The sequence below is a fragment of the Ursus maritimus genome, unplaced genomic scaffold, assembly GCF_017311325.1.
Source record: "Ursus maritimus isolate PB19 unplaced genomic scaffold, ASM1731132v1 scaffold_23, whole genome shotgun sequence".
Classification (NCBI taxonomy): domain Eukaryota; kingdom Metazoa; phylum Chordata; class Mammalia; order Carnivora; family Ursidae; genus Ursus; species Ursus maritimus.
This window is the reverse complement of record NW_024424786.1, coordinates 45851958-45879703: the sequence shown is the minus strand read 5'-3', so window position 1 is coordinate 45879703 and position 27746 is coordinate 45851958. Positions and strand designations below refer to the sequence as shown.

At 57.8% G+C, this 27746-nt stretch overlaps 1 protein-coding gene across 3 annotated transcripts; it reads left to right on the top strand.

Moving 5' to 3' along the window:
- Window positions 1-13197: 13197 nt before the first annotated feature.
- Window positions 13198-20244, top strand: MRPL23 (mitochondrial ribosomal protein L23). Of its 3 annotated transcripts, XM_040639650.1 has the most exons (6): window positions 13513-13552; window positions 14207-14267; window positions 15162-15284; window positions 16101-16183; window positions 16773-16846; window positions 20019-20244. In XM_040639650.1, exons 1-6 carry the CDS (start codon window positions 13516-13518, stop codon window positions 20184-20186), a joined length of 546 nt encoding a protein of 181 aa, XP_040495584.1. In that variant the 5' UTR covers window positions 13513-13515; the 3' UTR covers window positions 20187-20244. The 3 variants fall into 3 exon arrangements, with proteins under 3 accessions (XP_040495586.1, XP_040495587.1, XP_040495584.1); XM_040639652.1 differs by lacking the exons at window positions 13513-13552; window positions 14207-14267 and adding an exon at window positions 13198-13295; XM_040639653.1 differs by lacking the exon at window positions 14207-14267 and having other exon boundaries at window positions 13432-13552.
- The last annotated feature ends 7502 nt before the right edge of the window (window positions 20245-27746 follow it).

Genomic DNA, 27746 nt, shown 5'->3' with positions numbered 1-27746 from the left:
GCTCGAGGAGGCGCCCGGTTCCTCTCCTGGCACAGAGCGCTGTGGGCAGTTACGGAAAGTTCGAGCCTTCCTGCAGAGCACAGCAGCTAGCCACAAACGGACCACGCGCAGTTAGAAGAAAGGACCTACCGCTAAATGCAGCCGCCGGCAAAGTTGTGAAAACACAACATGAGTAAGCTGCAGAAGGAAAAATGGCTTACGTAACATTTTTTAAAATATGAAGACAAATGATCTGTGCTTCGATGGGAGGGGCACCCATGGCCAATGAAGCGTCCCCTCCAGGCAGGGGAAGGGGATTTTATCGTGAAGGGGCGACCCGGAGCGCTGAGACAGGGTTCAACACGTTTTATTTCTTAAGCCAAGAGGTGGGTGGGTAGATACAGGCTCTTCCTATTTTTATTTCTACCTTCTGGTGTATCTTAAATAGTTCATAATTGTTAAACATCAGGGGGAGGGCACTTGCCAAAAATCAATCCTTATTTCTGAGAACAAAACAAAGGCTCGAGAAACTCTAGAAAACTATAAATAAGCACTTCCTTTATCTACACTTGCTGGTGGAGCACGCAGCATCTCAGTCCAAGACAGGAACCGAACGAGGATGCCTGCTTTTACCATCACTCCTCAGCCCTGGCCTGGAAACTGAAGACAATGAGAAAGATGTTAAACAGAAATAGGACGTATAACTTCTGGAGAGGAGGAAACCAAACCACCACATTCCTGGGAGCCCCGAGAGAGTCAGCGGAAGAGCTTTCAGGATAAATGAGAGAACTCAGGAAAGCAGCCAGATGCAAAATACATATTTTAAATAGACATTTTTTATTATTTTGTAACAACATTCAACAAGAAGATAAAGTGGAATAAAAATATTATTCTCAAGCAAAACAAAACAAAGAGTGTAAAATACTTAGCAGTAACCCTCTTAGGAATGTCCAGGGTCTGTAGGAAGAGAAGGACAAAGTTTAATGAGAAACATAAAAAGGAACTTTGAAAAAAAAATGAGAGAGAGAGAAAAACACAACTTGGTCTTGAGTAGGAAGTTTATAAAAATCAGTTCTTCCCAAATTAATGTATAGGTTTGCCAGATTTTCAACCAAAATTCGAATAGGATTTACTTGGGAGAGAGGGGTGAGCCGGGGGTGGGAGGTGGTTGGCAAGATGAATCTCAGATTCATAGAGGAGGAAAAATAGGAACAGCTAAGAAAAATGTGAAAATTAAGAGTAGATTTCTAAAGCGGAGGTATTACAGCTGGTCCGTGCCGAGTGCTTCCTGCGGACCCGGACCCGCGGCCCGGCAAAGCATCTTTTGCTTCGCCTCAAGCAACATTCGCAGTAGACCAAAGAGGCAAATATTCTCATCATTTGCATTTTCCAGAAGAGCAAGCCGAAGCTCAGAACCGATTACGCCAAGTCCCAAGGTCACACAGCCACTAACCGTAGACCGTGAACTACAGCTCCACACCCTCCGCTCTTGACAGTTGTAAAATTTCTTCCAATTCTACAGTATTTATCGGCACGACACCACGTACATGTAAGCATCTCGATCAATGAAAGGGGGATGGTAAGATACTTAATAAAGGAAGTTGAGAAAATCAGATGTGCGTGCGAAGAAGAAAAGGCAAAGACTTTCACTCCACGCCAAATACCAAAATACGTACCAGGAGAATTAGAGAGTTCAGTATGAAGAAACAAATTATTGAAACTAAAACTAGTGAGAAATGTAGGTGCATGTTGGTCTGCTTTTTTTTTTTTTTAAGATTTTATTTATTTATTCGACAGAGATAGAGACAGCCAGCGAGAGAGGGAACACAAGCAGGGGGAGTAGGAGAGGAAGAAGCAGGCTCATAGCAGAAGAGCCTGATGTGGGGCTTGATCCCAGATCGCCGGGATCACGCCCTGAGCCGAAGGCAGATGCTTAACCACTGTGCCACCCAGGTGCCCCCATGTTGGTCTGCTTTTATGCTGGGGAAAATTTTCTAAGCTCACAAGCAATGGAAGCATCAAGGAAGCAAAGGAAAAGCTCAGTAAATTTCATTACTTGAAAAGTTTAAGTTTCTGTATATCAAAAAATGTTATCAAAAGACAGACACCTACTTCTAGCCAAGATGGAGTAACAGGGGCCAGATTCATCTTCCTGTCTGAAACAATCCTCCCCCCAAAAAGGACAAAAATACATAAAACAATGTTTTTCATGACTGTGGACATTAGGCAGTGAACACCAGTGGTCCCAGGAGGTGGAAAACAGTCAGGTTGGGTCCTACAATTGCCCAGCTTGCTTTCTCGAGAAAGTTTCCAGGCCTCAGTGCAGGAAGGAGGACCTGAGGGGTGCCCAGGGAGAGAACCCTCGAGACATGCAGAGGGGTCCTCCAGCATTCAGCAGGGTGCAGGGCACAGGTCTGGACAGAAAGTGTCCAAGGCTGGGAAGAGAGCCACTGGAAAGGATCGGAGAGACCAATGCCTGCTCACACAGGGGTGGAAAGAGGGTCTGTGCCCAGCAAACGGACTGGAAAAGTGAATAATTCATGAGGCATTGGGTACTCAGAAATGTCTTGTCTCAGTAGCAGGGATAATTAACCCTGGATAAATAATGGAGCAGTTGCTCCAGATCTGCCTTACAATCAGAACAAGCAGACGAGAAAGGATTAAACTGGTGAAGCACTTCAGAACAAAGCTTGAGAATATTTGCAGAAAGAGAAAAATAGGGACTCCTGGGTGGCACAGCGGTTAAGCGCCTGCCTTCGGCTCAGGGCGTGATCCCGGCGTTCTGGGTTCAAGCCCCACATCAGGCTCCTCCGCTATGAGCCTGCTTCTTCCTCTCCCACTCCCCCTGCTTGTGTTCCCTCTCTCGCTGGCTGTCTCTCTCTGTCAAATAAGTAAATAAAATCTTTTAAAAAAAGAAAGAGAAAAATATCTCACACCCACCGAGGAAAAATGCAGAATGTCTGGCATCCTTATAAAAAATGATTAAACAGACCAGGAAATAGGAGAACGTGACCCATAAGGAGGAGAAAATCAACCAAAACCAACTGTGATAAGTTAACACTGTAAACTAAAACTCCTAAAGCAACCACTAAAATAATAAAACAAGTAGTCACAGCTAAAAAACCAAAAGAGGAGATAAAAGGGAGTAAATAAGACTTGATGAATGCGAAGGGAGGCAGAAGAAGAGGAAAGGAGTAGAAAGAATGAGTGAGACAGATACAAAGCAAGTAACAAGATGATTAATTCACATCCAGCCACACCGATGAGTCCATTGAGTGTAAGTGGTCTACACACCCCAATTAAGAGGCAGAGATGGTCAGATTGGATTTAAAAAGCAATACCTCACTGTGTGCTGCCTACAAGAAACTCATTTTATGGTATTTTATTTAAATTCAATTAGTTCACATACAGTGTAGTATTAGTTTCAGAGGTAGAGGTCAGTGATTCATCGGTTGTATACAACACCCAGTGCTCATCACATCACGTGCCCTCCTTAATGCCCATCACCCAGTTACCCCATCCCCTACCCCCTTCCCCTCCAGCAACCCTCAGTTTGAAGAAACGCTTTTTAACAAACAAACAAACACACCAACTGGTTACAAGGAATGACAGAGTTACGTGAAGCAACAATCAATAGAACTGAAAGGAAACGGACAAATCCTTGGTCCTGGTCAAAGATTTCAACACCCTCCCTCGACAGTTAATCGGACAAGCGGGCACAAAACCAGCAAGGACATAGGAAACTTGAACAATACTGCCAACCAACCTGACTTGCTTGACATTTATAGAACACTCCTCTCAAATACACATCATTTACCAGTGCAGACCATGTTCTGGGCCATAAAACAAAACTTAATTAGTTGAGAAGGATTCAAGTCACATAAATTATATTCTTTGACCATAGTGGAATTAAGCTAGAAATTAATAACAGAAAGATCCTTGGAAAATTCTCAAATGTTTGGAATCTAAATAACACACTACTAAATAATTCATGAGTCAAAGAAAAATAAAAAAGTTAATTAGGAAGTGTTGTCAACTGAATGAAAATGAAAATGCAGCATAAGGGAACTCATGGAATGCCATTAAAGCAGTCCTGAGGGCGACATTTATACCACCCCATGACTATCGTAGAAAATAAGAAAGGTCTCAAGTCAATGACCTCAGCTTCCGCCTCAAGGAAAATTGAAAAATAAATGCAAATTAAACTCAAAGTAAGCACAAGGAAGGAAATAACAGAGATCAAGTGAAAGTCTGAAATAGAAAACAGAAAAATAACAGAAAAAAATTTTAAAAATCAAATCAAAACTTGGTTTTTTGAGAACATCGATAAAGATTGACAAAACTCTAATCAATTTAGTCAGGAAAGAGAGAAAACAGGAATTACGAAAATCAGGAATGAGGAAGGTGACATCACTACAGATTGAACAGATGTTAAAAGATAAACGAATAATAAGGAAATATTATGAGCGACTTCATGCCCATCAATCTGACCGTTAGATGAAATGGACACATTTCTTGAAATCAAATCTGACTCAAGAAGAAGTAGACAAACCAAGGAAACTTGTATTGATTAAAGAATTGAAAACACAGTTCAAACCTTTCCCACAAAGAAAGCTCCAGGCCCAGACGGCTTCACTATTGGATTCTGCCAAACATTTAAGGAAGTAATAATAGCAATTACATACAAGTTCTTTAAAAAAAAAAAAATTGAAGAGGAGGGAACACTTTCCAACTCATTCTATGAGGCCAGCATTCTCCTGATACCAAAACCAAAGACAATACCAGAAAACTGCAGACCACTATCCCTCACAAACGTGGATGCAAAAATAAAATTTTAGCAGGTGGAATTCAACTACATATAAAATGGGTTACATATCAAGTGTGGTTTCTCCCAGGAATGTAAGGTTTGTGTAACATTCAAAAATCAATCAGAGTAATTCACCATTTTAACCAAAAAAAAAAAAAGCCATCTCAATAGTTGCAGAGGAAACATTTGACAAAATTCAACCCCCATTCCTGGTTTAAAAAAAGAAAAGAAAAGTTCTCAGCAAACCAGGAACAGAAGGAACTCCCTCAACCTAATAACTGCCATCTCACGGAGAAGGACAAAGTTTTCTCACTAAAGACAGAACAAGACAAGGACGTCTGCTCACCACTTCCTTTCACATTGTTCTGGAGGTTCTCGCTGGTGCAATTAGGCAAGAAAACGTCACGCAGACTGTAGAGGAAAAGGGAAAACTTTTATCCGCAGACAACCGGATCATCGAATCCAATGGGTTCTACAGGAAAAGCTGCAAGAACTAAGTGAGTTCACCGAGGTTTCGGGACACGAGGTCGCCATACAAAGTCAGTTGTACTTCTGTAAAACAGCAGTGAATGACCAGGTATCGACACTTCCTGATAGTATCAAAAAAATAGGGATAAATGCGAAAAAGGGCGTGGAAGAGTTACGTGTTGAAAATATGAAACATTGCTGAGAAGTTAAAGACCTAGATGAACAGAGGCAGGAACTCATTCATGGATTGGAAGGCTTATTCAACACTGTTAAGATGCCAGGTCTCCCTAAATTTAACCCAGGGATTTAATGCAGCCCCAACCAAAATCCCAGCAGGTTTTTTTATGTAGAAATTTACAAGCCTGTTCTACAATTCATATGGAAATGCAAAGGACCCAAAGTAGCCAAAACAACCCTGAAAAAGAAGAATAAAGTCAGGCTAACATTCTGAGAATTAGGATCAGTCTAGAGTAACCAAAACAGGGTGGTATTGGTGTAAAGATATTCAAATAGATTAAGAGAATAAAATAGACCCACACATATGCAGAAATGATAGCTCTCCCAATAAATCATGCTAGAACAGGTGGATATCCACCTGCAGAGAGAAAGAGAGAGAGAGAAAGGAGGGAAGGAAGGAAGGGAGGAAGGAAGGGAGGGAGGGAGGAAGGGAGGGAGGAAGGAAGGGAGGGAGGAAGGGAGGGAGGAAGGGAGAAAGAGAGAAAGAAAGGAAAAAAAGGAAGGAGGACTGTTACTTGAATACAAAAATTAACTCAAAATGGATTATAGACCTAAATAACTATAAAAACATGGGGAAATCTTTATGAATATGGATCAGCAAAGATTTCCCAGACTTAATACCAAAAGCACAATCCCCCCCTCACCAAGATCGGCAAATAGAAATTCATCAAAAACATTTAAAATTTGCTCTTCAAATTTCATTGTATTTCACTGTAAAGAGAATGCAAACATAAGACACCAGCTGGGAGAAAACCTTAGCAAAACACATATTTCATAAAGGGCCGATCCAGAAAACAGAAAGAACTCTCACAGCTCAATAATAAGAAAGCAAACAACCCAACTTTTAAAAAACAGGCCAGAGATTAGAATGGGCACCTCACTAAACAGGATGGATGAATGGCAAAAAAAAAAGCTCGTGACTGGATGCACAGCTGTCTTTGGGGAACAGCAAGATAAAATCATAGGATACCACTCCATAAGAACGGCTAAGATTGAAAAGCCCTAACATAACAAATGCCGGGCACAATGCGGAGGGACCTCCCATGGCTGGTGGAAATGTTAAACGACACAGTGTGGCAGTATCTGTTTTCTCAAAAAGTTAAACATACACCTGCCATGTGATGTGGTCATTACGTCCAGGCATTTCCCCACGAGAAAAGGAAACGTCTGTCCTCACAAAGACTTTCACATGAATGTAAATAGCAGCTTTATTTTTAATCGTCAAAAACTGGAAACAGCCCAAACGTCCATCAGCACACGAGTGCGTAAACAAGTTGTGGCCCATCCATAGCATAGCGACTGGAGGAATGCAGGGTTGAGGCACGCAACAGCACGGATGAATCCCAAAATAGTCACGCTGGGAGAAAGAAACCAGACAGAAAAGAGGACAAGCTATATGCTTCCATTTATAGAAAACTCCAGAAAATGCAAGCTACCCAGGTCATTGGTTGCTTGACTGGGAATGGGGAGGGGCGCAGGGAGGGATGAGAGAAGGGGTGGTGAGGGTCCAGGGATGCTTTGGGGGGTGATGGTCCTCCTGAGGCCTCTCTCCTTGCGTGCAGATGGCCGTGCTCTTCCTGTGTGTTCACGGGGTTGTCCCTCCACGCGTATCTGTGTCCTGATCCTCTTTACCTATAAGGAGCCGGGTTGCATTGGATTAGGGCCATCCCGGTGACCCCGTGTTCCCTCCAACACCTCTATAAAGTCCCCATCTCCAGATGCAGCCACATCTTGGGGGCTGGGGGTCAGGACTCCAACATAGGACCTTGGATGGGACACAATTCAGCCCAGAACATAGCACACCCTCACAGGGAAAAGATGAGCAAAAGACAGAAACAGACAAGTGCAGAATCGGAAATGCAAATGAGCGATGAATGAGGAATGTAGGGAGGAGGACAGACACTTGTCACCAGAAAGTAGAAATGCAAACACGGAAGACACGGCGTTTTACGCCTGGTGGACGAAGGTTACTAAGCTTTGTTATTATGTGCCGGTCTGGCTGAGAGGCACCTGCGGGAAGGAGTGCCAAGGGGAAGCCAGGGAAGCCAGACGCGCAGATACCGAGCAGGTGCAGGAGCTTCTGGGGAGGGAACTGTGGGCTCACGGGGCAGTCTCAGAGCCGGCCACGAAGGCAGGGGCGTCCTGCGGTGGGACCCATTCTCCTGGTCAGGTGAGCTGGGCTCTGGGGAGTGTGGCCTGCTTGGAGCCCTAAAGCCAGGACCAGGATCCAGTGAGGGGCAGGGGAGGGGCCAGCAGATGCCCCACCATGCGGCCCTAGCCCGGGCTGTCCCGCCTAAGCCAGCATCAGCCCAGCCAATCTGACCATCAGCAAGCAGGGCTACCTCGCCCTCTCGGAGCCTTCAAACGGAGGGAACCACCCCAACCACACAGGAGGACCTGAGGCAGCGCTGTTTCCAGTGAAACTCGGCGTCACAGGAATGCAGGGCCCTGCTGGACGGTTCACTGCCTGAGTCCCCTAGATCGAGGAAGCCAGGGGGCCCACTGTACGGAGGGGCATGCCTGACAGTTGGTGTCTCTCTTGGTACAAGACCAGGCTGCGAGACTGTGATTTACAGCAAACAGATATTGGGTCGTTCAGATGAACCCAGTATATTTCTCACAGATATTTGGTCCTTGTCCACGGCTCCTGGCTCACAGCTCAGCTCCAAAACCCTTGGGATTCCTAAGGATGATGGGAGCATCTTTTGTTACCATGTTGGTCTCTTGTCCTCAGTTCCCGAAGAGCCACGAAGGTGAACTGCCCCAGCCCCTCCCCACCACGGCTGGGTGTATGTTCACGAGCGGGCTTTTGGGAAGGCCCTAAGGATGTGGGCTGCGTGCCGGGGGAGGGGAGGTTGGAATTTTCAGTCCTGCCCGCTGACCGCCAGGGAGGCAAGAGGGGCTGGAGGTGGAATCAATCACCAAAGGCCAATGATCTCATGAGTCAGGCCTGCGTAATGAAGCCTCCATGAAACCCCCAGGGAAGGGGCTCAGAGAGCTCCCGGGCTGGCGAATGCATGGAGACTCGGGGACAGTGGCGCCCTCAGAGAGCGCCGAGGCTCCACGGCCTCCCCCACACCTCACCCTGTGTGCCTCTTCCACCTGGCTGCTCCAATCACGTGCTCTTATAGCGAACTGGGGATGTAGCAACAGCATCCAAGGAGGGGCCGTGGGAACCTCCAGTGCACAGCCCAGGCTCAGAGGCACAGGTGACAACCTGGATTTGCCATTGGCATCAGGAGGGGAGGGTCTTCGGGGTGGAGAAGGTCGGATTTGCACGGAATCATAGGACACCCCAGCTAGTGTCCGAGACTGACACACGCACCCAGCCTCACACACACACGCACACACACACACACATGTGAGTCTGATGATCAGATCCTTACACAGGCCAGGAGAAGGCCTGTCCCCTTCCAGAATGTTCTTTGTTTCCTACAGTCTCTCATAGGTTTCAGTTGAGGAGGCAGGTTTTCAAGCCAGCAAGCTTCTACCTGTGTCACCGTGTCGCTTCGTGCCTGTGCAGAGGGCGCGTCCGCTGTCTCCGCAGCAGGCGTACCGTGCTGGCCTTTGGAGCCCAGTGCGGACTAAAGTCAAACCCGGTAGCCAGGTGACCACCGTGCCCGCTCTACGAAGCAGTTCAGAATCAGCTGTGGTTGTCAATAAAGACAGAGTTGGGGGGTGACGTCTCAATCACCACCTGCCCCCCCGGGCCCTCCGCTCCTCTTTCCTTTCCCACCAGGCTCCCCTGCTCCCCAGGGTTACCTAGAGATGGTCTGTGGGCAGCTCCCTTCCCAGAACCCTGCTTCCAGGGAGCAGGACCCCCTCCCTTCAGAAGCCTTCTCAACCCCATCCCTGCCCACTGTTCCTGCCCTCAGGGAGCCCTACCCTGAAGATGGGACGACAGAGGACTAAGTTTCCTTCACTCAGGTGACGAGGGGCCTCTGAGGACCAAGGGCTTACACATGCCACCACCAGGCCTTTGCACATGCTGTCCCCTCCCACCTCCTGTTACCTTTCCCTCCATGCTTCCCCAAGAGCATCTGATGTATCTCGCTGGTTTACCTCTCACTTGGGGGACATGAACCACGGAGGCAACGGATTCATCGGTTTAGTGCTCTGTGCAAGGCTGTGTCCTCAACCCCTGGATGGACCCTGGACACATACTAGGTTCCCAGCAAATATGGGTAAAGTGAATGAATGAGCGTGTGAAAGAGTGAGTGCACACATGGCCTCTCTCCTGCCTCCTACCCTCTTGGTCTGCAGCCTGAAGTCACCTCCAAGCTCACTTTGTCCTTCCCTCTAGCCCAGGGTCTCCTGCTGCCCTCTGAAAGGAGCCCCAGCTCCCCAGCCTGGCCTGGGGAGCTCAGTGTGTAAGCTGCCCTCAGAGCATGACTCCCGCCTGGGCCCGCTCCTGGTCTGCCCACTGGGGACTCCTCCTCCCCTGGACCAGCTGCGTCACTCCTGGGGCTTCCCCAGCACCGGGCCCTGGGGGGCCCCAGGTGGGGGTGTCAGACGTCAGCCAGTGAAAATACATGTGAAGACAGAAGAGGTATGTTCCTTCACGCCCATCAGACTAGCCAACGTCCAGAACACCGACAACACGAAATGCTGGTGGGGATGAGGAGCAGTGGGAATGCTCTCTCACTGCTGGCGGGAATGCAGAACAGGACAGCCCCTCTGGAAGGTAGTTTGGCATCTTCTTGCAAAGCTAAACATACTCTTACCGTGCGATCTAGCAATTGTGCTCCATAGTGTGTACCCGAAGGAGCTGGAAACTCCTGTCCGCCCAAAGCAGACGCGCCACAGGTGTCTATAGCAGCTCCACTCATAACCGGCAGGGCTTCAGCAGGTGGGTGGATGAGCTGTGATCCATTCACACAGGAAAATATTAGCAATACTAAATAGCAATACTAAAAAGAAATGAGCTATCAAGCCATGAAAAGACACAAGACACGGAGGAACCTTAACTGGATCTTACCGAGTGAAAGAACCCAATCTGAAATGGCAAGACCCTGTGGGATTCCAACAATGTGACATTCTGGAAAAGGCAAAACGATGGCGAGAGCAAAGAGATCAGGGGTTGCCGGGGGTTAGAGGGATGGACAGGAGGGACACAGGGGATTAGGGCCATGAAACTACTTTGCATGATCCCGTAACGGTGGATTTATGTCTTTATACGTTTGTCTAAACCCACAGAATGTCCAGTATCAAGAGTGAATCCTAAGGTCAAGGTGGTAGACTTCAGCTGGTAATAATGTATCATTATCAGTCCATGAACCGTAACAAAGGTTCCAGCTCCTGCAGGCTGTTAACAATAGGGCAATTTTCTGGGGACAGGAAGGGTAGCTACTAGAATTTCTTGGTACTTTCTGTGCAATTTTTCTGTAAACCTGAAATTGCTTTAAAAATAATGTCTAGTACAGGCACCTGGGTGGCTTAGTCAGTGAAGCATCTGCCTTCAGCTCGGGTCATGATCTCAGGGTCCTGGGATCGAGTCCCACATGGGGCTCTCTGCTCAGCGGGGAGCCTGCTTCTCCCTCTGCCCCTCCCCCCTGCTTGTGCTTTCTCTCTCTCTCTCTCTGTTTGTCAAATAAATAAATAAAAATTTTAAAAAATAATAAAAAAATAATGTCTATTTAAAACAAAAACAAACAAAAAAACTTATCGGAGCTTCAAATTTAATGGAGCTCCCTCCGCGTGACCTGGCAGCCCTAGCCCAGGGAAGCCATGCTGTTGGTGATAGGGCGGATCCAATGAGACCAGAGGAGGAGGAAGAGAGAGGGTGCTCACAGATGCCCCAGGCTCTAACACCAGGCTCTGCACTCAGAAATCCCAGGCCTGCTGGGGAGGAACCCCGCTGACTGAGAATCAAAGGGGTGGGGACTGAGTGTCGAGGGGTCTGCCCCGTGGAGACCCCATCCCTGCCAGCACCCTCCTTGAGGACCTCAGCTCCCTGTTTAGATGTGACTCCCTCTTGAGTAGCAGCCCCCCTCAACCCATACAGAGTCCACTGACTGCCACCCCCCGCCCCCCCGAGCCACACACAACTCTGAGCCCAGCGTCCAGCCACACCTCTGAAGGCCCTTCCCATGAAACATCATGCCTTGGAGTTCAAATATGGCCAGAGTCAGCGCTTCCTAAAAAGAAGCCTCCTGGCCCCAGGGACACCGATGCTCCAGCTCTGTCCCTCTCCCTGCCACCCAGTGTGCCTCCTCCCCAATGACTTCTTCCTACACAGGGTTCCAGGGCCCCACCATGCATCCCCCAGCAGCAGGCTGAACCCCACTGTCTCAGCTAACCCATCCCTAGTGCCCACTCCTCATCTTTAGTACTTTCATCCTAGATGAACCTACTTATGCCTGACACAGGGAGAAGGAGGGCACTCCAGGCCCTTTCCATGACCCAATCCCTCCTCTTCTAGACCCAGGGCAGCCAACAGCTCCTCAGCCTCCCTGCTGCCTTCCCCATGGTCCATCCCCACCCTGGAGGTGAGACCCTTTCCCTGCTTCCTGGGGGTCTCTTCTCTCCCTGCAGATTGCCTGACACTCCTCTCATGCCCTTCCGGCTCTGAAAAGCAGCTCTGAAGTTGCTGTTGGTGCAGAGAGAAGAGGCCAGTCTGGTGGCGGAGAAGCAGCTAAAGGGATTGAGGAATCCAGAAGCCATGGAGCCCAGGAAACTGGTCAAGAGTGGGGCCTCAGGGCCAGAGAAAGGAGGCTGCAGCCTGGTCCTCCCCACAGGTCGTCATGCTGTTGGGGGGGAGGGGGCAGTGGGGCCCAGATGTGCCCCACAGAGTGGGGGTCCCCCAAGTGAGGGCTGTGTGGGAAGCTGTAGGGGGAAGGGGTCCCAAGGGATGGGGAGAGGGGCCTAGGACTGGCCAGAAGGGCTGTGAGGGGCCTTGGAGCCCCAGATCAGGGCGGGGATGAAGCCACCTGGCCAGGTGGAGAGATGGGCCTCAATGAGGGCCACCCACCTGCCCCTTCCCCACTTTCCCATCTCCCACCTCTGCCAGCAGCTGGAAGGGTGGCTGGCCATGGTCTACAGTTGCTGTGGGCACCAGGGCACAGCGTGTGCGGTAGTGTGGGGCTGCAGAGGGGTGTGGGGGGGCCATGCGGACTAAGGGGGTGCTGTAGGGCATGGGCAGGGTGTGAGGGGCAGGGAGTGGATGGGGCCTGGGTAGGGTGAGGGGACTGGGCAAGATGGGTTCTGGACACTTGAAGGGTGTGCGGGGCTAGGGAGAGACCCAGGGGCATGAGGGATTTGGGGCTCTTCACAGGGCGTGCAGGTCAAGGGTGTGGCTCAGATGTGCAGGCCCAGTAGGGGCCAGGTGCGTGGAGCAGGGGCGTGAGGTGGGGACGTGGATTGGGGCGATGAGACAAGAAGGTGGGGCAGAATGAGACAGGTGCAGCGAGTGCGGCAGGTGCGTAGGCAGGGCGGTGGGGTAGGTGTGCAAGTGAGGGCCAGTGGGCGGGGCGGTGTGGGCAGGTGCGCTGGCCAGGGCGAGGGCGGTGGGCGGGGCAGTGGGTCAGGTGAACGGGGGGCGGAGCGGCGGCGGTGGGAGAAGCAGTGGGAGGGGCGGTGGGGGCAGGTGCGCGGGGCGGGGCGATGGGGCAGGTACAGGGGGCGGGGCCGAGGCAATGGGCGGGGTGGTGGGGGCAGGTGCGCGGGGCGGGGCCGGGGCGGGGCGGTGGGCGGGGCGCCGCGGGCCCTCCCGGAAGCCAGGGGGCGCTGTGACAGGTCCACGCGGGCCGTGCGCGCCCCTCCTTCCGCCCGCGGCCCGGAAGCCGGCGATGGCGCGGAATGTGCTGTGAGCGGCCGGGGGCAGGGGACCGGGGGCGCGGGCCTGGCGGGGGAGCGGGGAGGGGCGCGGTGCCGGTCAGGGGGCTGCGGACGCGGCGCGGACCTCGAGCCCCCCCTCCCCGGGAGGACTGCCCCCGCCCGCGTCGCCGGGACCCCCGCGGCCCGCCCCCCACAGTTGAGGCTGACGCAGTAGTGTCCCCGGCGAGCGCGACCGGCCCCCTGAATGAATGAGTGATCGCATGCACGCATGCGCGTTGGCCCCGGGTGGGTCCGCGGCCAGCGACCCTGTGTTGGGGGGCCGGGTGCGCCCCGGCAGGTGCAGGGGCCGAGGGGCCGGCGCGGGTTTGGGGAGCAGGCAGAGCAGCGGGCTTGGCCTCGGGGTCGGCGGGTCTACGCAGCGGTCGGGGAGGCTCGGGAGGGGAGCCGGCAGGGCCTGCTGGTGGGTGGGGGCGAGGGGGAGGGTGGGATCGCGGGTGAGTCACCCTCGGGGCCACAGGGAGGTAGGGCTGGTGGCAGCCGGCCAGGTCGCTGTGTTGGGAGCAGGCAGGAGAGATTCGGAGCTGCACTAGAGCCGTGCAGAGTGTCAGGCTTGTGAAATCCGCGGGAGGGTCAGGCGGGCGGGGGCAGTGGGTAGGCCCACAGGTGGTGCGGCGGGCATGGGAGGCCAGGAGGAGGGGGCTCAGCAGCGCTCAGGCAGGCCCTTGGGATTGTTCCTGGCCCTCCGTGGGTGGGGAAGGACAGGAAGTTTTCGAGGCCCTGGACGCTTGGGGAGACTCATGTCCTGCCCACCTGGGGCCTCTGACCTCTGACCCTCACACTGGGCCTCCCTCCAACCCCAGCCGAGGGCACCCCTCGGTCCCCAAGCCCAGGGACCTGGAGAGATGGAGGGTCTGAACCCCTGCGTCCCCACCTCCACAGCTCCCAGAGGGCCTGCCCTTGCCCCCCCTGCAGTGCCGCAGCTGGTCGCCAGGGGGAATAGGTGAGCCCCTTGGGTGGCCAGCCATTGGCCCAAACTCCACAAAGGAGGGTAAAACAAGGCAGGCCTGGTGTTCCTGTGGCCCTGAGAGGGCGAGGCCTGCACCCTTTAGAAGCCGCCCTTCCAGCCTCTCGCCAGGGCTCACCCTGCCGTGGAGACTGCCCAGGGTGCTGCCGGGCAGCTGCCACGCACTGACTTGGTCACTGGCAGATCTCAGGTAGATGGCGCTTGGCCAGTCAGTCCTGCAGGTGCCCTGGCCTCCCAGAGCCCCCGCACCGTCCACATGCCCCAGGTCCCCGCACAACCCAGAGGCTCACCCTTGTCCTCTCACCCCTGGCCCTCCTCATCCTGCCCAGCATAGAATCTGGCCTCCCTGAGCCCCCCTTTCAGGGTGCTGGTGGTGCCCCAAGCTCAGGGGCCATGGGCAGTGCTGCAGAGTGGCCACCAGGGTTACCGGTGAGACCCGTGATGACGCCAGGTCCCTGCGTGCCCACCCCAGGCCCGGCCCTCTGCTGTGGGGTGAGCCGGGGCTGGGCGCGGCTCCACGGCCGCCTGCCTGCCTGTGGGACCATCCCTTTGAACAAATATGGTCTCCAAGTCTGGCCCCCAGTGTCTTTGGGGGGCCATGGCGGGCATGGGCTTATTTCTTGAGTCACTCGATAGCCCTTTCCAGAGGCCGGCCCTGAGCCCACACGTGTCGACGGGCACCAGGGTTCTCAGGGCCCACGCTGGGCAGAACCGTGCAGTGAGCAAAGGGGGCCCTGGGGCACTGGCCTGCGGAAAGCTGCCGCCCTCTGCTTCCCACTCCTGTTGCGATGGGTAAACAAATGGAGGTCTGCTGGGGACGACCCCAGGGTCCTGTGCTCTGTGTTTGATGTGGACAAACCCCCCTCTCAGGTACCCTCTGTACCAGCTGGGCAACCCCCAGCTCCGCGTCTTCCGGACAAACTTCTTCATTCAGCTGGTGCGGCCCGGCACGGCCCAGCCCGAGGACACCGTGCAGTTCCGGATCCCCATGGAGTAAGCCCCTCAGGAATTCGGGCTGGGGAGCGCCCCCGCGGGCTGGCAGTCCTGCTGCTGTCACAGAACCTAGCTCCTACGTGTGGCTTCTCCCCTCTGTAAAAACACCACAGGCGGCTCTCCGAGCTGCTCTGCAAATATTGACCGAGGGCCTGCTGTTTGCAGAGCCCCGGTGAGGCTGGGCTGCCCCCACGCCCTCCCCTCCCCCCCACTCCCCTTCCCCTCCTCCTCCCCCTTCCCCGGGAAGCCCAACGGAGGGCCCAGCGCTTCAACTGCATTGAGCTCCAAGCTCTCCCCAGGCGGCTGGGCCCAGGCTCTTGGAGCTTCTTGCCGCAGCTTCCAAAACCTAGTTTCCGGGTGGTTCCCTCGCAGAAGCCCCAGGCACTGTCCCCCCGGCTGCAGGCTGCTGCTCTGAGGCCTCAGGATGTGACCTTCCCGGCGCGTGGGCCTGGGGCAGCTTGAGCTCGAGTGGCAGGAGTGGTAAAGGGCCACATTGATGATGCCACTTCAAGTGGAAAGGGGAGGGGGCCTAACCCACCAATGCCGTGGCCACCGTTTCTAGAAAAGGATCTCGTAGTCGGACAGCAGCTGCACACAGGACCAGCCCTGGTCGGCTGGGTTCCTGGCAGCCTGGGGGCACCCCCACATTTTCTCTTCCCTGGGGAGAGCTCTGCCTGGGGGCCTGGCCCCTCGTGAGCACAATCCCCCTGTGGCCCCCACTCATATGTGGGGGACAGGAGAGTGCCGGGTAGGGTCGGGTGGCTGCTTTTCATCTCAGCCTGGCGTGGACCTACTTTTCTTCTGTCTCTACCCCAGGATGACCAGGGTGGACCTCAGGAATTACCTCGAGCGTATCTACAATGTGCCCGTGGCTGCCGTGCGGACTAGGGTGCAGCACGGTGCGTGCTGCGCCCCTGCTGCCCTCTGGGGGGGTGGGCACGGCCTCGGAGCTCGTGAGGCCTCATCCCAGCCACTGCGGGGGGCTGTTTCTGGCTGGGGAACTGAGGTGCTCGGCGGCCACAGCAGCTGCCAATAGGGCAGAGCTGGGGCTGGAACGCGGGTGGGCCACCCCACTCCTGCTCCAAGCTATGCCCTCAACCACCTAGGAAGCGGGATCAGGGCACTTTCCTCTTGGTTCTCTGATCCCCTCGTTCCTCCACTATGGGCCCTGACCGCCCCCTGCACCCCGAGTTAAATACGGAACCCTCCTGTGCAGTGTTGCTGAGCTGATGAAGGGGGAAATGGGTCTCCTGACCTCTTTAAGGCATTTGGGTGTTTAACGGAGCAGAGGTCTGCGGTGGTGTGGTGCTGGGTCCTGCAGCGCAGCGTGTCCCCGCGAACCAGTCACGTTCGGGTGTGATGCCCTGTCCTCTGTGGGAGGCCAGCCAATTCTTCCACGTTTGCCTCTTTCTAGAAAGTGGGTTCCTGGATGAGTCGGACTGAAAATCTCGTGCTTGGGAGTAAAGTGTGTCCCCCCCTCCCGGACAGGTTCCAACAGGAAGAGGGATTACAGAAACGCCAGGGTGAAGAAACCAGACTACAAGGTGGCCTACGTGCAGCTGGTGAGTGGGCTTCGGCAGAGTCCCAAGTCCTGGGCGTGACTTACCACGACTGTGACCTCGGCGTGGGGGACGTGTTTGTGCAGCGGCCCCTGCCTGGGGCCCAGGGAGGCCCTGAGAGGCAGGATCTCAAGGCCCGTGGCGGGCGCTGGGCAGAGTCTGCACTTCGCCCTAATCCCCAGCAAAGCCCCAGGCGTGCTCAGAGCGCATTCAGCCCGTGGGAGGAGACGGCGCGGGGCATTTTGGAACTTCTCTGGGGCCAGCCATGTCGTGCCCTTGGACTTTGAACGTGCTGTGGGCTCGGGCAGGCCCACTCAGGCCCGGGGGGGCTTGGGCTCAGATGGAAACCAAAGCTCCTGCCCCTGGAGAGTGGTCCTCAGAGGGACAGGCCCCCGGGGGTGGCTGGGGGAGGCAGTTGATGGCCTGGGAGAAAAGCTGCTGCATGGGCCTGGGTCTCAGAGCTGGACCTGTTTGGTGTGCCCTGGGGTCTTGGCTGAGCCCCCTCCCCTCCGGACTGGGTTGTGGGGCTCCGGCACATTCTGTCAGATTCTCTTGACCGTGTTGCCTGCCTGGCCTGGGGCGTGGGGAGAGGGTCCAGTGCCCCATCTCCGTCCAGCGGAGAGGAAGACCCATAGCTGTAGAGCCCCTGCTCAGGCTTTCCCCTTCCAGCCGGAGGGGACCCAAGACATGCTTCTGCAGATGAGCCCTCCAGAGGACGGCAGGGCCCCCCCCCACCTCCATGCCAACCTGCCAGGGACGGCCCTGCTTCAGGGTCCATCAGCTGCCCCCACTGTTGGAAACCCCCACGGGTGAGGGGGGAGGGGCTTCTAGATTCTTCCGTAGGGGGCTGAACAGCCAGAGTGGTGCCCGCAGCGGGAGGCGGCCGGCCATGGTCGCTAGATGGCAGTAGCGCTATTGGGAAAAGCTCCCCGGGGCCTGCAGACCTCTTTTGGGTGAGAGGAGGCAGTTCGTTAAGAGACGAGTTAGCATGGCAGCTTTTCTGAAAAACAGTCACAGTTGTTCTAAACAGGGGCCCCCGTAATTATTTGGCCTAATATTTGCTGTGCATAAAATCAGCCAATCCAGGTGGAGAGAGCGCCCGTTGGCCGTATAAAGGCGCCTGTGTCCTGTGTGTGAAATCGGGCCATCTGTCTCTGTCACGGCGTGCGGGCTGACACCCCCGTGCCGGCATTCGCCACCAGGCCTTCCGCGGGCCAACAGCGGTTGCAAGTGGCTTCTGAGTCACCCGAGCCCTCGCGTTCTCCCCGGGCCCCACCTCGGCCCACTTCGATCTGTGTGTGCAGCTGCTGCGGGGCCGCGCCTCTCTTCCCCTGTGAAGCCGGCCGCGCGGCTGGGGGCGGAGTCCTTGCTGGGCTCGGCTCCTGCAGGCCCACAGCGGCCCACAGTGACATTCGTAGTGGGCCCCCCGCCCCCCAGTCCCGCAGGCCTCTGGTCCGGCCTGCAGACGGGCAGGAAGCTCGGGCCCTTGCCCTCTGAAGGGGTCCCTTCTCTGCCCCCATCTGCCAGGCCGAGCTCTCCGGCATGTCCCTGTGGGCCCCGCTCTGGGGCTTCTAAAAACAGAGCTAATTGTAAAGCACACAGAGGGTCAATCACGAGCACAAATTAAGTTTCCGAATCTATTTTGAGTTGACTGCTGCGGAAGAGCCGGTCCGGCGGGGCGGGGGCCCCACGTCTCCCCCGTCTCCCCCGACAACCCGATACGCATCTCTGTGGGCCTGCGCCCCCCGGCAGGAGCCCTCTGGGGCCCAGGCGGTGGCCCCGGGGGCGCTTGGGGCCGCCAGCCCGGGGCCGGTTCCCACACTGCTGCTCGCTCTGCGCCGTGGCGGGATTGAGGGTTTACTTTTGAAAGTACAAGGTGAAGTTCCCCGGAGAGGGGCGCCCACAAGTGGCTCTTGTCTCTGGTGAGAAGTGAAGAATTTCTCTCACTGGCCCGTCCGTTTTTCCGGAGCTCTTGCAAATTGGCATCTTTGAATTTATATTTTAAAATGTCATTTTGGGTTTCCCCCACCTCAGAAAACTAGCAAAATCACCTCGATATATTAAACATAAATCCCCGTTCTGGGCAATCAGCCCTGCGTGTAAACTATTGCCCTTTGGTATTTTAAAGAAGAAAAAAAAGCAGCGTTGAGCTGTGTAAGCTAACCCCGCTGCAGGCTGGCCACCGAGCGCACACAGCCCTGCTTTCTTCGCTCGGGCCCGCGCTCCGCACCATGTGATCAGAATTTATAAACCTTCCCTTCTCGGGTGGGGCCTGTGGGCTGTTTCAGATCCTACTTGGCCGCCTGCCCAAAGCCAAATTTCTTTACAAAACAAGGGTCTCCAAGAACCAGCGCACTTTACTGATTTTACTTATTAAAATTTTCCAGATACAGATGCCGTCCTCCATCCTTCTTTGCCCGTCTGGAACAGCGCTGCCCTGGTGCGCGCCCCCTCTCCCCCGCACCCTGATCTTGGGGGGCCGCTCCATGAGCCGATGCAAACTGAAAGGGCACCTCACAGTTGCCGGGCCCCCTCCTCCGCACCCGCGGGGGCCAGTGCCCCGCACCCGTGCGCGGGGTCCGGGCTAGGGCTTGGCCGGCACCGGCACATTCTGAACTGTTAGTGAAAGACGTAAAACCAGTTAATTTGCAAAGCCGGTCTTGATTTACAGACTGCTGCATATGTACATTTCTTTGTACGTTATGTGCGTTTTATTTGCCAAGCTCCGAGCCAGGAGAAGGGGAGTCTTTAATGTGGGTAAAGGCCTGTAGGTATTTTGGATGGAAAGTTTCAGCGCGGCCCCAGACGTTATTCGTGCCGTGTGTGCCTGCGCCTCGCGCCTGCCCCCCGGTCCGCCCGCGCTGCCCCCGCGCCGTGAATGGGCGCTTTGCTGGGCTGCTTTTAATGAGGCTCCAGCCGCGGCAGACACCACTCCGTAAAGAGATAATGCCGATGAAAAGGGGCATTGTCCGGAGCCGTGGCTGCCCGCTGGTAGAGGAGAGCCAGCGGCCAGCGACCATGCTCGCGTTCCCAGCAGGGACATCGCCCCCGACATGCAGGCCGCGTGTCCATGCTGGGGGCTTGGGGCAGGAGGGTCCCCTCCGCCTGTCCCCTGCGTGGAGGCTCCCGGGACCGGAGCCGCAGCTCTGAGCTGGACTGCTCGTCTCTTCCGCAGGCGCACGGACAGACCTTCACGTTCCCCGATCTGTTTCCTGAGAAAGAGCAGAGCCCTGATGGCAGCCCCGGCGACGAGGACATCCAGGACAAGCTCCTGGAGGAGCAGCAGCGGAGACAGAGCCGGGACCCCCGGCGCGGCGGCGTTCCCGACTGGTTCGGCCTGTGACGGCCCCAGCGTGGGCGCAGCGCTGACGGTCCAAATAAAGTCCCGTGTGTGGAGCAAAGCCCCAGGCTCCGTGTCCTCTGTGCGCAGCATCCCCTGCAGGGCTGTGCCCCGCACCCCACGGCGCACCCGGCCCCTTCCTGCAGCCAGGCAGCAGGGCCTGTGTGACCCATTTTGGCCCCGTGAGCCCAAGGCGAGCTGGGGTCCCCATGAGAAGGGTCTTCGTGAAAAAGGTCGTGAGGAGGGGTGGGGTAAGCGCCACGGACAGGGAGCCCGTCCTGCTGAGGGTCCAAGGCAGCACCACTTGGCGGCTCTTGAGTGGGGAGGGGTCCACGGCAGGACCAGAGGACGCGGTCTTGAACAGATGCCCCCCTAATGCAGAACAGGGCGCGGAGGGCAGGAGGTGGGAAACGGAGGGTGGGGTGGGAGGGTGGGGTGGGAAGGATCGTCGGCCTGAAGGCCCGAGGGCAGGATGGCATGGTCAGTGGCCATCGGTACCCTGAGGTGGAGGGTCGGGAAGGAGACAGCGCCTGGGGACCTGCAGGGTGTAGGTCGAGGGCCCGCGGCCCCGAGGTGTCCAGGCAGCCAAGCTGGCCAGTGGCTCTGTTGGTCTGCGGGCCATGTGGTGGGTGCCCCGTGAGCCCTGGGTGCTGTGCCCCAAATGCGGGTGGCCGGAACAGGGCCGAGCCTGCCCAGCCTGCTGACCTGGGACCGTCGGGGTGGGTGTGTCCGCATGTGGGTTTCATGCAGACAGCTCGGGCGGGCCTAGGGATTTGGGAGCAAACCAGAAAGCACTGGGGTGTTCGGGACAGTTGCCACACTGCCCCTGGGTAGGACGCCGATGCCACCAGGCCTGGGAAGCTCCGTCCTGCAGCACTGCCCTCCTGTGACCTGAGGAGGGCCCTGGCTCTTCTCGGGGGGCCTTGCAGGGGCCGGGGGGAAACGGGGGCTGTCCCCGCAATCTCTCCGCCCTGAGGGACACCCAGACCGGGGACGGCGGCGTCACGTGGGCCTCGCAGCTCCCTCCATTTGGAGGGTGAAGGTCCGGGCAAACGCCGCCCTTCAGCATTGATTTAAAGTGATGGGGAAGGTCCGGAAGGCGACCGGAGAGCAGAGTCAACGGTATTCTCCTTAGAGAAATAATTCATGGGGCCCCGCGGCCCCGAGGACCCCAACTCAAGGCTGGGAGAGGAATCCTGTCCTTCATCCAAGCACGTCCACCACGGGCCGCCACGCACACCCCAGATGCAACCCAGCGCCGCCGCCGGCTGGCCTCCTCGTTGATGCCCCGCTCTGCAGCCTCCCCAAGACCCCTGTGTCCCCCCCACCCCACTCCACCCCCAGAGGCACGGTCATCTTTCTGCAGGGGGAGGTGGAAGGGGCCGGAGAGCAGCCATGTCCTTGGTCTCCCCTGCACCCCCAGGGCCTGCAGAGCCTCCTCCCTGTCTGGGGCCCAGCGAGGGGCCCATGGGAACGAGGGTGGAGGGGAGGACAGCAGTGGGGGTTGCTTGCAGGTCACCAGGAATCCAGGAAGTGGGCCTGCAGCTGGGGGGCTGCTCCACCCTACCCTCAGGCTCAGGGTCTCAAGGAGGAGCCGGCTGGACACCCCTTCCCCTCCAGGCTGCTCCCTGGCTGGAGGCTGGGGAAGGAGAGGACATGTGCCCTGCGAGGTCCGTCTCTGCCCCTAAGACTGGCCCCATGGTTGTCTTGGCTGTGACTCAGTGTCCCCTTGTTCTGCATAGCAGGAGAGGAGCTCCAGATCTCTGCATGGGCACCAGAGAGGGTCTCTCACACTGTGAACAAACACCAGCGGGCCCACCTTGGCTGGACACCTCTCACGGGGCTGCACGCTTGACCTGAAGGGTCTGGGTGTCCCTTCCCGTGGGGACAGTCCTGCAGGGAGCACGCAGGGCACCAGGTCATGGGGGAAGTCTGTGGACAGAGGGAGCAAGCGAGAGCCCCCAGTGCTTCCCCCACCCCCCACGAGCCCCCCATCTTCTGCGATGTTCGTGTGTTGCCATGTGGGAGGTCTGTTTACTTTGCAAGAGGGAATGAGAGACGGGGGGACGTCAGGTTACAGCAGGCAGAGGCCGGCAGGACCGAGGGGGCTGGGGCCGGGGCTGGGAAGGGCCCTGGGGACTGCCGCGGGTTCTGCTCAGTTCCTGGTCTGTGCCGATGAGTTATAGCTGCAGCGGGCAGGCCCCAGGCCCCCAGGGATGCATCCCAGACCCCCCCCCCCAGCAGCTCCAGGTGAGGCCCAGCCGCCCAGGGCCGCCAGGACGGAGCGGAAACCCATCTGGCCACAGTCTCTCCGTCAGCGGCTGGTTTTCCTCTTCTAGGGCCGACGAGTCCTCCCCAGGGCTGCAGCCCACTGTCTCCCCAGCTCCTAAGACATAGCTTAGGTCTCTGACTGACTGCAGATAACGGCGGGATGCTGGGGCAGGGCCCCCACCTCACCCGCCCGCCTGCCAGGCCTCGGGGCCCTCTGCAGGGACAGTGCCCACACAGCGCCTGCAGCCCAGAGCCCCATGTCGGGTGGGCTCCCCGCCTTCTGGCCCCCTTGTGCACCCCCTCCCCAGGAGCCCCCTTCCCGTGGGCCCCCACTCTCCAGCAGGGACCCAGGCCCAGGGACGCCGCACTTCCTCTCATTCCCCACCCCCGGGGCCTCTTGGAAGGCACCTCGGGAGTGACTGTACCCCCCCACTTCCTGGCTTTCATGTGACCCTAAATTCTGCTGGTTTGTGCGGGAGCATAACTGGGGAACGGCCAAGCCCAGTGAGCCCGCCGAGCCAGACGTGCTGGCCCCGTGTCCCACCCCGGGAGCTGGGAGCTGGGTGAGGCGTGGGTGGGTGCTGGGTGGTGAGCCTAGGGCCCCGGGTCCCCACTCCGCCTGACCCCGGGCCTCCCTCCCGGCACGCAGGGCAGGGCACGCACGTCCTCTTCTGTCTCCAGACGGCTTTATGGAGACATAGTTCACATACCCTGCCACCCGCCCACTGCAAGTATGTCGTGAGACGTCAGGGTGTTCGCAGAGCGGGGTCTCTGTCACACTCTGACCCGTTTTAAAAACATGTTTGTGTTGTCCAGAAGGAGCCCTGCACCCTGTGGCCGGCCCTCCTCGCCCCCCTCGCCCGGCCCCCGCCAGCCACAGCGCCGCTCTCCGTATCTCCCGTCTCTCCGTGGGCTAGCCTGTCCCGGGCACGTCGCCCACACGGGACCCTGCCCTGTGTGCGCTGGTGGTCGCAGGTGCCCCCGGCCCGTCCGTGCCGCAGCCCACCTCAGGACATGCTTTTGAGGGCCACGTCGCGCTCCGTGGTGTCTGCGTCCACGTCAGCAAATCGACTCTCGGTGGCAGACACTGGGGTTGCTTCCGCCTCTGGGCCCACGATTCTGGGGGCGCACATTTTGCGTTGCCCCGGGGAGGACTGGGTGCTTGTCCTGGGCTGTTCCAGGCGAGCCCAGGGCAGCCGACGCCATGGAAGGGCGTTTCTCTGACCCTAAACGTCCGTGGAAGCGGCACACAGATGGGCCATGTCCACCGCCGGCCCCACCACCAAGGCCTGCACGGGGCGAGCACCCGGAAGAGGGGCTCTGCTAGGGTCCGACAGGAGCCAGGGCGGGGGGCAGGGAGCCTCCCGTCCGGCGGGGCTGGCCCTGGGAGGGGTCTTGGCCCTGGGGACCGCAGCCCCCGTGTTGCTCCTGCCCTGAAGGCTGCACCTGGGGCCCCCCTCCCCTCGCACGCCACCCCACCCTCACCCTCAGGAATCCTTGTTTGCCCAGGTGTGGGGCGGCCGGCAGAGTGTGGGCTGCTCCCCGCACGTCCGGGGGCCCGGGCCGAGCCCTGGTCTCATGCGTGCAGCTGCCTGTCCCATCTTCGCAACTGACTCGAAGTCCCTTCAGGGCAAAGAAGGAGCCCGCCGTTTCCCACTGCCCCACCGCGCCGCACCAGGATGCCCTTCGTGGCAGACCCCAAGCCACGCGGCCCGGAGGCCCCTCTTCCTGCCACTGCCCACCCCACTTCGAGGGCGAAGGGGCCCGGCCTCCTTCCACCAGCTCGGCCCAGAGGGAGCGGCAGCCACGGTGCAAGGCCCCGCTGCCTGCCTGCCCGCGGGAACCCCAGGACTGGGAGACCGGTTTAGCATCTGGGTTTGCTCCTTCCTGACTGAGGTCATCCCAGCACAATCCCCCAAATCACTTCATTATTTCTTGGTAAATAGGGCTTTTCCTAGTCAAAATCATCAGCATTTTTGTGTTGCCCCCACATCTGGCTTTGATTGGCCCCGGCCTCGGATGGATGCTGGAGCCCTGACGTTATGGCGAGGGAGGAGAGGCCGGCCTGCTTCCCTTCCCCGCTCAAGGCCGGGCCAGGGGAGGGGCGGCCGGGGGAGGGAGACCCCAGGCCTCTGCCTGTGTCTGCACTCCCTGCCTGGGCCCAGGCTCTGCAGGGGGAGCCCCGGGCTCTGTCTCCCGTGGCCGTGTTCTCTGCCCTCCCTGCGCAGAGTTCCTGGCCCCAGCCTTCACCTCCTGGTGTCCCCCACACCCCAGGACAGTGAGAGCATTTCATCCCAATCCCCCCCCACAAACACCAAGATCTCTGCCACCCCCCCTCCAGGGACGTATGACAGGCAAGATCCCCTGACCACCCCCGCCCTACAGCTCCTATGCACAGAGTTCCGAGGAAGTCCAGCGAGGAGGGTCCCCTGTCTGCCTGGCCCCTGAGAGGACAGGAGTCTGCAGGTCTGAGGCCGGGCAGCCCTCACGCCTTAGGGCAGCAGGAGGCTAGGAGAGGGTTGCCAGCTGGTTCCACCAGGAACCGCATCCACGCGTGGGCACCATAGCTGTACAGCTCTCTGGGTACCCGCGAGCATCCCCGTGGCAAGCCCTGGTCCTGTGACGTTCCCTACGTGCTGGGGCAGCCTTTAGACGACCCCCGAGCTGGTGTCCTGAGTGACAGACACCGCTGGCAGGCCCAGAGCGGCGGGCACGGAGGCGGCAGGACGGCCACTGCCCACCCGGGAGGGGAACCTCGAAAATCCTCGGAAGGGAGCTGGGGAGACCACCAGGGGGACTCAGTGCCCCCAGGCCCCTCCCCTCGCCGCTGCAGCCTTTTGCTCCCTGCTGCGGGGGAGGTGCCTCCCAGAAGCCTTTGCGGTGGGCCCAGGGCAGGGGTGACGCGCCCCCTTAAACAGAACAAGGTGCTGGCCTTTCATACCTTCGCTTTACGAAGTGCCCGGAATTCCGACGGCCCAAACAGCTGGACGCTCCTCGCCGGGTTCTCCCGGGGACTTCACCGGCGGCCAGGGCCCTAAATAATTCTTATAAAAACCATGTCAGCCCCCAACTGTGTGATATCTGATTTGTAGCACTAATAAAACCCCACGTCTGCTGCCGGAGGGGGGGGAGCCATGTGAGCCCGGCGCTGAAGACGCCTTGTTTCCCGCTGGTGCGTGCGTGCACACGTGTGCACGCGTGTGTGCACACCTGTGTGAATGAGTGACTGAGCGCGGGGAGCCCCGTGGGAGGCTCCTGCCTCGCTCCCTGGCCCGCTGAGCCGCACATGCCCTCTGCCCCGCATGCCCACCGCCTGCCTTGTTCACCAAAGAGCTGTGGCTGGTCGGGCGGATATTCTCAGCAGAGGGGCTGGTGGAGGGTACAACCCCTTCCCGCTGCACAGCCTTAGGGAATGGGCCTGGAGGCCGGGTAGCCAGGAGCTGCCATCCAGCTCAGAGAACGCAGTGCCTGGAGGAGCACGCAAGCCCCAAACCGTGCTCACAGGGTGTCTGGCTCCCCAGGCCCAGTGGGCAGGGTCAGGTGCAGCCGCCCCCCCCCCCCCCCCCCCGCCCTCAGAGCTGGGGCCACACCTTGGGTTTCTCTCAACCTGGAGCCAGCCCTGAGTGGTGAACGACGTGGGGCTCCCTCCCTCCAGGTGCTCTTTTCCCCCAGCAGCAGGCCAGGGAGGTCCCAGGTGACCCTGGGCCCAGAGCACCACTAAAAATGTGCTCTTGACCCCTGAGTGTCATGAGAGCCCAGGAGCACCCAGCTCGGGGCCGTCGGTTGGGGAGTCTAGATGATAAGCCCCCCCAGGGCACGGAGGGGGCACCAATGATGGCCCATCAGCAGGGATGGTCATTAAAAGTCAGATCAAAGGCTTCCAGAACACATGCTGGCTGGTTAGGGAGGCCGGCCAGGGCAGGGGCGAGTGTCTGCCTTACAGGTACCCACCCCTGCTGGAGCCACGTGCACCGGGCCTCAGCTGTCCCAGGGGGTGGCAGGGCAACTGGCAAGGTTCCTACCGCTGTGCCCTCCCAAGGCTGCCCTGCTCTCTGAGCTCACAGCACTGACAGCGGGGGATGGGGACCCTGTACATGAGGGGTTCATCCTAGTGTTCAGGGGGCCATGCGGGGCTGCCCGGGGGCCCGGGGCACCGGTTCCTGACACCTGGCTGCTAATGGCAGACAGACAACGGCCGCCCACCCGGGACAGGGTCCTCTCGCTGCTCTGGGCCCACCGATAGCATGTTGGGGCACAGAGCAGGCTTAGAGGCTTGTGACAGGGGTTGCCGGGGCCAGGTTCCTGGTCTCCCCTGGGGTTTGTGAGGCCCTGGGCTGTGGGCTCATCTTGGTTTATGTGAAATGTGGGAATGATGATGCCGGCCAGGGAGGAGCCAGAGGACCCTGCTCCCAGGACCCCCTGACCCTGATGTCAGGCTCTCCTCTCCCCCCACGTGTGTCCCGGTCCCGGGTGCCAGCCTGGTCTCTGTCCCATGGCTGTCTACCACCCCGGTGGCTTGCCACGTCTTGTGTCCCTGCTGGGCGTGGTGTGCGGGTCTGGGATGAGCTCCCTCGCACGGCCACGGTGTGGCAGAGCTCCCGAGGAGGGGCCCACAGGAGTCGAACGGTCATGTTGTGGGAAGGCTCATGGGGTGTCTAAACCCGCATGAGATTGTCCAGACCTAGGAGGCGGTGCCGGAAGTGGGCGCCACACACCCTGCTGTGAACCCATAGTCCCTGCCCCATGGGCCCCCAGTCACGCCACATCCTTGGAGACGCCATTGGTCCTGCTGGCCGAGGACAGAAACCTCCCTTCCTGCTGGCCCCTGACCCTGGGGTGACAGTGGCGTGGTCGGCAGGCCATGAGGTTGACCCGCCCCATCATGAGCCAGCCGGTTCACAGAGGAATTCCAGTGATTCCATGCTCCCAGGGTGTCAGGGTCTGGCAGGGGCCTTGAGCAATCTCACCCTTACCTAGGGGTCCCTAAGCCCCAGCCCCAAGGGCTGCCTCCTGCTGCCTGGCCAGGCCCTAGCATCTGCGGCGCCCCCTTCCTGCTCCCCTCCCTGTCTTTGGGGGACCATCCAGATCCCTTGCCCCGTTTCAGGAGGCCCACCAACTGGAGAGGCTTTGTGCCACTGCTGGGGTTTTTTCCCATTTAAGGAAACAAGCCGGTGGTTACCTGATTCCTTCCTGTGCCCCTCCTCCAGCCCCAGAGTGGGCATGTCCCTCCTCTGGGCTGGTGAATTTCTCCCTCCCACCCCTCGGGGGCTCCTGGGTGAGAGGTGTGTGAAG

Bases quoted from the DNA above. Each gene is read 5' to 3' on its own strand.
- MRPL23 (XM_040639650.1), top strand. From the start codon at position 13,516: ATGAGTGATCGCATGCACGCATGCGCGTTGGCCCCGG. The intron at 13,553-14,206 runs GTGGGTCCGCGG...CCACCTCCACAG, and splicing joins CGCATGCGCGTTGGCCCCGG to CTCCCAGAGGGCCTGCCCTT. The intron at 14,268-15,161 runs GTGAGCCCCTTG...CCCCCCTCTCAG, and splicing joins CTGGTCGCCAGGGGGAATAG to GTACCCTCTGTACCAGCTGG.